A 12,028-nucleotide genomic window follows, 5' to 3' on the forward strand; every position below is an offset into this window, starting at 1 on the left:
GATGAAAGTTAACACACTCTCATACACCTTTTGAATATACTTTTTAATACTAATTGAAATTTAGAAATCACAAAATTATTTAGGTTTCACTTTTTATTTAATGAATTTCATTTGTGATTTTATAATTTTTAATAAATTAAGTGATTTTCAGACTACTGCATATTTATGATCTCAATTAATACTTATGTAATATGTATTAAAGTTTTTCAATTTATATGAAAAAATAATAACACTTAATTACTTGTCATGTGAAAATTAAATAGTTCATTTAAGTACTAGCTTTTATCTTGTTTTTTTTTTCTGTCTGATAAAAAACGAATATAGAAATTAATTTTTCCTTCAATACTATTAATAGCCAATAATGAAGAATGTGCAAAAGAAAAAACACATCATTACTAGCTTGTGTAAAAGCCAAGCAAGTTCTTATCGGGATTAGTCTTTTACCAAATAAAATATGGATAATGGAGAACCTCATTATCTTACCAAAACTGTTATTATATTTACATAATGAGCTAATATGAGTTGTGCAAAAGCATGGTGTTACACTCTATAGATTGGCATGTACTTGAGATGTTGAAATCAGAAAATTGGCACCTTCACGTGGCTTACAATTTTGTACTCCCCATGACAACAAGGGCCACTCCATACACACAAAAGGCACCACCAGACATGAAACTAGGGGCAACCTAGTAAATGAATGCCTTAACACATGAATGGGTACGGTCATTATCCTTTCTCATTCATATACTTTGGCCACAACACACGGATACAAACAATAGAAGAAAATGAGTAGCTCCAAAAATTGCTTTAATAAGGGATAAGATATGTTGTTGTCCACTAATTTAGGACGATACTTAGGTCCCCAGAAGACATGGCGCCGTATGAACTTTTTATACGGCTTTAAATGTAACATCTGCACGATTAATAACTTATGGCCATGCACCAACAAGGTTTAGCACAAGTGACTAGTAATTTAGATTCTTTAAGCATATGATAGAGGTTTGATTCCTGACTAAGTGAATAAAGTAATATTTATGGGGAGAGAAGTCACCCCTTAAGTAGTACTCTACTTTCTCAAGAATTAATATCATAACTTTGGACTGTAAGGATGTTTTGTTTTCAGGAAAAAAAAAAACTATGGCCGTATAAGCCACCAACTCTTGCTAGCTATAACTCATGGTTACGATAGTGTGGTTCTCTGGTGACAGCTCCACTCCCTGTCATTGCATGCATTAATTGCAGTTATTGTGATAGGCAAACTAAGGCATGAGATTTTTGTTTGCACATAATTATTTTATCGTTATTGTATCTGTTTATGTATCTTGTATTCATAGGACTGTGTATGTTTTTACTTGTTTTGTGAAACTTCTATCATCTCAGTGGATAATTTGAATTATATTTACAGTAAAAATAATATACTTATTGTTGTAATAATTATAGACTTTTGAAATATTATTGCCCTAGCTATACATAGATAGGTGTATATTACTAATTACAAAATAGAAAACTTAATGTTTATGAATAAACTAGTGCGAGATTCTTCTTCTTTAATAAATAAAATCTTAAATTTGAGTCATAAATTTATAATTATATTAAATATTTAAAACAGTGAACGCTTTAATTACCACCCATACTAGAGTATATATGTGATCTTTGCCAAAAAGAAAGAGTATAACCTTATTTATCATAAAATTTTCATTAATTATTATCATTATCCTTGATTAGGATTATTTTAAAATTAACATAATTATAATTAATTATAATGTCATTCATTAACTCATTTATCCCAAGAGAATTTCCCTTTTTACTTTCTCAGGATTTTTACATTCTCACATCCTCAAAATTCTCCCCTCTAATGTTTTTTCATTGCCTAAAGTTTTTCCCCTAAATAAGTGTCTTATGCCTCGCTAATGCACAACGTAAAACAACACACCAAGGTCAGGCCAACTCTTTTTTTCATTGATGATCACCTATAATGACATGAGCACATTGACTTCTTTCTCTCTTTCCATCTTTGTACACATTTATTTTTAGTAATTGTTACTTTATTAATATTTTTATAAATCACTTTAATTATAAACTAGTTTATAAGTTATTAATTTTTATTTTTTTATTTTTATCCTCACTAATTTATTTAAAATATCTTTTTAGTCTTTTTTCATTTTAGAAAATAAATAACTAAAATTTAATTTGATCAACATCAGGCAATGTTTAACATGTTATTTTAGTCATTTTATAGCCTGTAGACATATGTTCCACTGCGGTTCAAACTTCAAAGTGTTGTTGTTACGTTATTTTAAAATCAAACCACGATTACCGTAATTACAAACTGCATTTAATCATGTGGACCGGGAAACATAGGAAGTCATTAGTTTATATTATTATTATTTTTATTGCTACCATCTATTTTTATTTATATTTTCGTTATATCCGTGACAAATCACATGTGTCTCTCCTAATTTATTAAATTAGATACTAATTTTACTTGCACATGACTATAATTGATTTAAGAAAAGTTAATATGAATTCTCTCCCGTTAAATAAATTATTTTTCACATCTAAATATATTAAAATTTTATATCAATGTATCATTCATTTGAGTTAACCCATTTTTATTTGTATGATTCAATATAGTTTTATTTCAAGTTTCAATTAATATTTAATTGAATTTTATTTATATTATAAACTATATTTATAAAATATTAAATTATTCTAAAATGAATTAATATATCACTGATATATTTCATAATGAACATAATTATTTTGATTATCTGCTAATTATTATTTAATTTTATATAAAATTTCATATAATATATAACTATTATTCAATGGTTATGTTCATAAAATTTATATTTTATACACAAAGCTATTAACATTATAACAAGTAAACCAAATTTCTCCCCATGTATAAGTATAATTCCTTCTTATCCTATATTTAAGTAGAATTTAATAGCAGTTTATTTCATTTTCCATGGGGGATATAAAATTCATTTTATATATTTTTTAATATGCAAATTACTGGTAAGTATATCACGTGGTTTTTGTCAACGACCTAAATGGTGGAGAGAGAACTTTAAGCTACGGTTCATCCTAATTAACAAGCCAACCGCAAATATATTGAAGTTTCCATGACTATGTCCAGAAGCATAGCACCAATTATATAATCCCCAATGTCACAGAATTCTTCAGCCCCCAGTTCACGTGTTTTTTGTCAACCAACCACACTCATCATCAAGGAGTAATAAAATTATCATAGTTTGGCACCATGTCCAGTTATCCAAAAATTTTACTTAATGGGATAAAAAAAAAGTCTATAATAAAATAGTTTAATTTGATTCCTCTAATTTATTTTCTTAGTTTAATTTAATAATCTTATTATTTGCATGTTACCTCATATGTTTTTCTTAAATAATTTAATTAGATATTTTATTTTTAAAATGGATTTAATTTAATCTTATTTAAAATCAATTTAATTTCTACTTATTAAAACTTTTGGAACAAATGAAAGAATAACGAGATTAAATTAAATTTATTTTATAAAATAAAAGACCTAATTAAACATTTTAAAAGTAAAGAATTACATTGAATTATTTTTAAAAAATGACAAAACCTAATTGATCCAAGGAATAATAATAAGTGGTTATAATTTTTTCTTTCTCTATCTATTTAGAATTGTGTCAAAGTGTATTTTTGTATTAACGTATTTAGTATTAGATATGTGAAATGATAAAAAAAATTAAAATAATAAGATGATAAAATTAATATCAATATATTCTCTTTTTATCTTATAATTTTATTTGTTCATTTTAAAAAAATATAACATTATAAGGGCCAGATTTATTTTTTTATGGGATAAAAAAATTCTTAAATGTATTTATAAAAAAAGAAAAGAAAAATTTGTAGGAACAATTGCCCCCACAACTCCTGCATCCGCGATTGCACACATCTATGATATATATATATATATATAATTTAATTTTTCTATGACATGCAATTAATATTTTTAATTTATGAGAAAAAATTTAATAAAATTTGATTATGTATGATACGAAAATTGGTGGAAACTAAACTAATCTTAGAATATGTAATAATTTCAAGTGAAGGGAGAGAGAATTTGATCGAAGCTGCAGTTCCATGCTACTAATTAACAAGCCAACGGCAAATTAAAATATACATGACTATGAACAGAAGCACTGCGCAAATCCCCATATCTCGTATTCAACCCTCCTTCACACCCACCTCTTAATTTTCCTTCTTATGGAAAAGTTACAATAAAGATAGGCAAATAGACCAACAAAAGTAAAAATTCCCTTCCCCCTCTAATTAATTTAACAAGTGACTGTCCCAACTTTGCTAGCTGTTTGTTACAAAAATATCTAACACCATGGTTTTTTTTTCTCATACGTAAGAATCGAAGACACAGGCATGACATGAGAGGATTTATAACAATTCACGCTATCTATATTGAATTGATCTCTGGTACACACCATGGTTAACATTATTCACCAAATTCAATTCACATGCCCCTAGCCAACATTTCATGGAACCTTCTATCAGACTCTTGCTTCTCCAACTTGAACTTCTCGTGGCAATTCGCTATGAACATTTCAGCCAACATATCAATCTCGTTCATCTCATTTCCACAAGCCTTTTTATCATCATCATCATCTTGAACCTTCTCTTCAAGCCACTGTAGGTATCCCGCAAGCTGAGAATCATCATCATGGCAATCCTCATACAAATATTGTTCATCATGATGATGGATCATGTCACCAGCTTTTGGCAACCCTTCAAAGACACGAGCGGGAACAGGGATAACATGAGAAGATTTTGAGGAGCACCAGTTGTAGTGGAGCCTGAACGAGCCAAAGATGATTTTCTTAGTCATCTTTTGCTTCTTTTTGTGGTGGAAGTGAATGTTATTGGATTGGTTGTTTGATCCTTTGAGAATCTCAAGGATTGTGGCTTTGACTTTGGAGAGTGCACGGATGATGCGGCACATGTGGGAGACTATGAGGGTGTGGATGAGGCTCTTGAGCTTCATGGAGCTTAGGGCTGAAGAAGAGGGTGGAGGGTGTGAGGTTCTGAGATGGGAGGATGGACAAGGCATGCTTGTTTTGTTTGTATATGTTGTGTGTGAGAGAGAGTTTGGGTGATGGTGGGGGTGAGAAGACAGTGGTGTATTTAATGTGAGTGTATTGGGTCCATGTCTCATGGGATGTAGTTTCTATCAGTCTCCAAATCCAAATCCAACAGGGTTTCCAAGTTTGCCCTTCAAATTTTGTGTATTTAAAGAATTATCATTTTTTAAGGTAAATTATGTACTCCAAAAATGGAGTACAAGAATAGAAGAATGAGAGATAGATTAAAAAAACGGTTAATATGTCACTAATGGAAGTAAAACTTGAATTGAATTTGGATTTCTTTAAGCAAATTTTTAATTTAAGTTTTTTTTTCAATGAGTAAAATTTAGGAGGAGATGAATGGTGTTTCAGTTTAAGGTAGAAAAAAATCTTCGAATTCAAAAAATACTTACATAGGTATTTATATTTATCTTACCTGAGAGAAACAAGCAAAAATTAAAACCAGTAATCTGTCATATGTGAGATTTTAGTATGTTCTACTCGGTCAATTCCTTGAGATTTTCAATTAAAAATTTTGTGATAGAAAAAAACTGTGATAATAAAAGAAAGTAGAGTTAGTGGATATTTCGTATTTTTAAAATGGTGACTTCAAAGAAAGATAGAAGTACAAAAAATAAAAGAAGAGACAAATTAATAAATGTAATAAGTGTGACGTGATAAAAAAAAGAAATAAGAAAAATAAAATAAAATAAGAGATAAAAGTGAAATTAGATATATGAGAATAAAAAGTTTTTTTAACACGTATTGCATTTCTATTTTTTTATTTTGTTTTATTTTTTCAGTATTTTTTAGATTACTGTATTTTTTTGTTTGTCACAACTTATATCTCTTACTTTCTTGTTTTTTTTTTCTCCCACCTATTACATCTTTAAAAACAGAGTGTACACTCGATATTTTCAATTTTTTTACAAGTCAATAGGTTATTGTTAATGGAGTAAACGGGTATTGATGTACATATGATAACAGAAGTAACATCCACATTGACCAAGAAAAAAAATATACCTTTAATTTTTCGTGGAAAATTCAAACCACATTCGTGGATACTTGTTGCTCGGGGTAACACCCGCTTCCAAGATTTAAAAAAATTGGTTTGTTTTGGCATATTCACTGGACGACACTCAAATTGCTATGCCATTTATTTTATAGCACACAGGCATTTTGGTTCCATCTAAACCATATTATTTGTGATTTAAAATCTTCTAGGTTCCAAGGAAATGGGGGAGACATGAAGGATCTTTTTTTTCTACCCTTTGATATTTAGAAAATTTGAAAATGATTTATATTGTTTTGAAATGAACGGACTAAATTATTCCAAGATTAATTTTATGCTTCATCTCTTTCACTTCTATTTATAAGAAAATATAATTAACGAGATATTACTCATACCTTTCTCTTACTCTCCCCTCCACTCTACTTGAACAAATAAAATATAGGGATTTATCTTTCTGTCTCTTCCATTAAATTTCATTCATATCCTTCTCTCATTTGAATTCAACACACCGTGATTGACTTCAATAAGTTTTTTGAATTAGTTTAATCAGACAATTTGTAAATTGATGTTTGATTATTATTTTCTTGTAATCACGATATTAAAGTAAAGTATTTATTAATTTTATTGAAGATTAATCACTTCTCTTAATAATGATTCTTTTTTTGTCTATAAAATTCATCCACAAAATTTAAAAGAGAATCAACTTCATTATCATTTGAACAATATTGGTTGAGTAAATGAACAAACCAATTAATACATTACTGATTAAAAAAGTGGATAACCGATAGAAATCAATCAATTTGAATGTTCCTTTTTGTTATTTTCTTAAAATAATTAACTTAATGGTTCAACTATAAATATCTTTTAATTAGTCAAATAGAGTTAAATGGCCAACTATAAGTATGCATTGAAAACATTTAATTTTTATTATTAATAATTTATCTTACAAAACCTATGACATATGATATAATTATTTTATACTAATTTAAAATTTTACTTTAGGTTTACTTTTTTAAAAAACATTATATGTGTACATCCCCTTGGTGATGGGAATTAAAAAGCATTTGTGGACGATATAATAGGATGAGGTTAAGTAGAGCGCGCGACTTGAGAGAAGTCTTTGATTGTTGAAGAGGTTCCTACACTGCGCAATGAGGTGTACGCCTATGAAGAAAGAAGAAAAGAATTATCAAGGTCACATCAGAATAATTATAATTATAATATTTTTTCAATTTTATTTTTATTTATTTATAGTCATTCACTTATCATAGTTATTATTGTTATTATAATATTTTTTTCAATTTTATATTTATTTATTTATTTATAATTATTATTTTTCTTTATTTTTGTTTCTTATTGTATCTTTTTCCTATTTTTACTCCAAAATGAAGGGAAGGAATATCACTGCCCCTTGAAAGTTACATCGCAGTCCTTATATTTAACAAGTTTATAACATTTTTTTAATCAAGAATAAAATCTGACTAGAATTTTCAAGTTGATGTTTCAGAATCATATATCTTAGATTTTATATGATGAATTGAGATGATAATTATATTAAGAGTTAAATATATTATTAGTGCTTATAATAAAATGTTTTCTTACCTCCTCAAATAAATTAATTTTACTTTAGTCTCTCATCTATTCGTCTCGTACTTGGCTATAATAATCAAAGTTTACAAGAATACTTGGAATTCTATCCAGAAATCAAAAATCTTATTTATGATAATTATAAAAATAAAATTTTCATTCTTGAAGTGTTTAGGTATATGATCTTTTCATTTACTTTTTTGAAGATCAAGTATGTTGATTTTATTCACAGATGAGTACAACAGAACTTACATAAGAGGAAATGATTTGGTCCAATTGAGATAAGACCTCCTCTAACCAGCAATGATCGAAATAAAGAAAAGCCAACGAAGCTAGAATATGGGTAGTCTTGTTGCCATCTCTTTTGGTGAACAAAAGCTTATTTGGATGTAAGCCATGAATCAACCTCTTGCACTCATCAACCAAACCATGGAACAACTCTCTTCCTCGTGACTCAACATTATTCCAGCACTGATACAGGTTTAGACAGTCATATTCAATCTATACCCGAGTGGGGTCTAACTCATTTGCATTGATAATGGCCATTCTGAACGTCGTGACCTCAACTTCCCTGATACCCAACTCTGAATTAACAAAAAAGGTTGTTGCAATGATATACTGTTGGTATACAAATGTGAGGTAAAGTCTCACATCGTGTAAAAAAGAAAAAGTTAAAACACTATATAAGTGAAAGGAAGACTCATAAACCCGAGCCTTAAGGTTTTGGGTTAAGGTGTAGTATTAGGTTCACTTATATGATTGCTTATGACCCATTTGTGTAAATCACATTGGTATTTACCCCCTTGATTTCCCAACAATTGGTATTAGAGCCGATGATTTGACTTGGTAACCAGCTCAGACGAGAAAGATGATAGTGATGGATCCTTGACTTAGGGATCCCTTGTATCAAACACCTTTTTGGGGGAGGGTCTAGGCGACATGTCTCGTGGGTGGAGCGGCAATGCAAGTATCTAGAGTATGTGAGCTCTAATGGCTACCATGGAATACTCATGGATGATAATGGCTTCCACTCAAGGGGGAGGCAACCATGTGGAAAAGATTCACACTTTAGGAGAAGATTGTTGGAGTACAAGTGTGAGATGAAATCTTACATCATATAGGAATGAGAAGGTTAAGCACCATATAAGTGAAGACAAGACCCATAAATTTGAGTCTTAAGGTTTTGGATAAAGGTGTGGTGTTAGGTTCAGTTATATGGTTGTTCATGACCCATTAGTATAAATCTCCTGGTATTTACACCCTTAATTTCCCGACACCTGTCCTTTGTAATATTTGACAATCAATCTCGTCCATGTCCCCAAGCTTCTCCTAATCAAGATGCCGAAATTAATTTTGTACATACCTTTTATTGGGGCTTTCCACACAACCCCTTCCATATGATTTGGAATGGATGAGACCTAAACTGTCTCCTTTTCTCTCAAATTACTAAACATCTTGCTCAAAATATGGCTGCACTCCAATTTCTTGCCATGAAAACCAGTTGTTTACAAGCAAACCATATCACCCCACACCAGTGTGAAAATCATTGTTCTTGCCTCCTCATTTAACTTCTTCAGCCATAACAAATTCATTTTCAGTGCCACAATGAGGACATTGGGAATCAGACAACACCTTTCTCCTTACCAAGTTGTCGCGAGTTGGGAGAATTTGGAAACATGCCTTCCATATTAGATTCTTGCAAACAAACTAGTCTCCATATAAATGCTCATGGTTGAATGCTTCCAAACTAACCAGTCTCCAAACATACTAACCTTGAGAATAATAGCTTTGATTTTCCTGTCTATATCAAGTGGAAACAAATTATCAACAACCTTTGAATTTTGTCTCCTGGTTTCATTCCAATGAGATCATTAACCAACATATCTTCATTATCTCCTTCACTCATTCCAAAAGGAATTCACTCACCTAGCATTTTGTGAATCCATTTTATCCTTGAATACTTGTTCCGCTCTCTTTGTGATGTTATTCGGCAAGTGCACCGAGTCGCACAAGTAATATAAAAATGGTAAGAACCGAGTATCATATCCACAGGAAATTTGTTTCACTTAGAAAATGTATGTTCAGTGAGCAAACATTTGTACACAACCAAAAGCGAAGTAAATATCAAGTTGGGTTTTTGTGGGGAAATCTAGTTAACTGTAAACTAAATATCTACGGTTTGAGAAGTAAAAACATTCAAGTAAAAAGCGTTGGGTTGTTCTACTAAATCTACCTTGATGTTGCTATATATTTTTCTCTATTTAATGTTATCTTAGTGTTCTTATGCTGAGAAATTACTCAAACCAAGATCCCTCGGGTGAATAGGCCTAACTGTATTTAAATCTTGTCCTTGATCCCTCAACAAACTTAGCCTAAAAGAGTTGCATTAAGATTATAGCATAATAAAAACTAAATCACTGCACTCCATTCCTAGAAATACAATTTTCTAGCTTGCTCTATCAAGTTATAAGGCTTTAAAGCACTTTCCAATGCTAAAAATCCTAACTATACATACAAATGAGTGATCAAGCCATAAGCATGTAAAAATAAGCATGGATAGAAACAATGAACACATAAAAACAACATTAAATAGATAGTGAAAGAATATTACATCAAAGGTTCAGTAGAACTCCCCAACCAAGAGGTTTAGCCTTCCATTACAAGTAATGAGCTCTCAATACAAAGGACAAATTTTGAGGGAAGAAAATGGCTAAGAATGGTTGAGGATGTCTCCTTCAACCTCTACAACCCTAATCTCACTCCTCTAACCTAGACTCTCTTGGTGGCTTCATTTCTGTCGCTCTAGCTTCTCTCTTGGCTCTGTTTTTCGACTCCTATCCTAGTTTTTGCCAACTTTAGTGTTTTAAAGGCTCATTGACATTTCAGATTCTGAAGGCTCGCTTAGCGAGATTGGCTCGTTAAGCAAGAGTAAGTGAATTTTGGCTTAGCGAGCTGGACGCGCTGAGCGCAAGAAGAGACAAACGACTCGCTGGGCGAGCTTGCGGCGCGTTGGGCGAGCACATCTTTGACTGATCTTCTTCTAGGGTTTCCCAACACGCTAAGCGAGCTGTGTGCCTCGCTTAGCAGATGTCACTCGCTAAGTGCATATGCCTCGCCTAGCGAGACACCAACTGCTTGAACCTTCTCTTCTTTTAGTTTGAAATGGAAGTGGTTTCAACATTGATTCACAAAATGAGAGTATCTACTATATAAAATCAAACTAAATATGAAAATATGTACAATTCCTACAAAAAGAACCATAAATTGGAGAAAATAGACTAATTTTATGTAACTATTCAATGCAAAAGTTAGTTGTAAATAACGACTAACAATACTATCACTGAATAATCATCCCCAATCCTCCACACACCCTTTGTCAATGATCCATTTAGCGTCCATGATACTAGACCATGAATAACTATGTTTGTATCCTTTCCTTGGTTCCCACAGAGGTTTATTTGGGAAATATTTTGCTTTTAGAATTCTAGCAATCAAAGAAACTTCATTGACCATAATCCCTCAATATTGTTTGGCCACTAGTGCTTCATTGAATGCTTTCACAAACTGATATCCCAATCCTCCTTCTCGACTCAGTAAAATAAAATCAGGATTTCATCAAGTAAAAATGCATCTTGACTCCGTAAAATGGATTGCCTTTTCTTGTTCAGAAGGATTATTTGAATGGAAGGTAATGCCTTTTGGATTAAAAAATGTGCCACAAATTTTCCAAAGAAAAATGGATAATATTTTTGGAAATTATAAAGAATTCACATATACATATATTAATGTTGTGCTTTTTTTTTTCAAAACAAATGAAGAACATTATTTGCATCTAAAACAAATTCTTCATTTATTTGAAAAATTTGGCTTAATTATTTCAAAGTCAAAAGTGGAAATTTGTAAGACCTATATTTCGTTCCAAGGAACAGAAATAGAAAATGGAAAAATAAGGCTTCAGCCTCATATTTCCCAAAAAATTCTTGATTTTCTAGAGAAAATGGAAGATATAAAAACCCTAAGAGCCTTTTTAGGCTTACTTAATTATGCAATAAATTTTATTAAAAATTTGGAAAAATATACAACTCCTCTTTACAATAAAACCTCTTTAATTGGGTAAAGGAAATTCAATACAGAGAATATAAAATTAGTCCAGGAAATAAAAGAAATGGTCAATAATTTGCTGTATTTATCACTTCCACTAGATTCTGATTATCTAGTTATAGAATGTGATGGTTGCGAGCTTGGATGGGGAGCCATCCTAAAGAAAAATAAATATAAATATAAAAAAATTCATGATGAAGAGATT

At 30.6% G+C, this 12,028-nt stretch overlaps 1 protein-coding gene across 1 annotated transcript; it reads right to left on the reverse strand.

The window, feature by feature from the left end:
• Nucleotides 1-4,321: 4,321 nt before the first annotated feature.
• Nucleotides 4,322-5,154, reverse strand: LOC100527550 (uncharacterized). Its single transcript, NM_001250767.2, has one exon. The coding sequence runs from the start codon at nt 5,108-5,110 to the stop codon at nt 4,517-4,519; it is 594 nt and encodes a 197-aa protein (NP_001237696.2). The 5' UTR covers nt 5,111-5,154; the 3' UTR covers nt 4,322-4,516.
• Between the last annotated feature and the right edge of the window lie 6,874 nt (nt 5,155-12,028).

This window comes from Glycine max, chromosome 9 (assembly GCF_000004515.6).
Source record: "Glycine max cultivar Williams 82 chromosome 9, Glycine_max_v4.0, whole genome shotgun sequence".
Classification (NCBI taxonomy): Eukaryota; Viridiplantae; Streptophyta; class Magnoliopsida; order Fabales; family Fabaceae; genus Glycine; species Glycine max.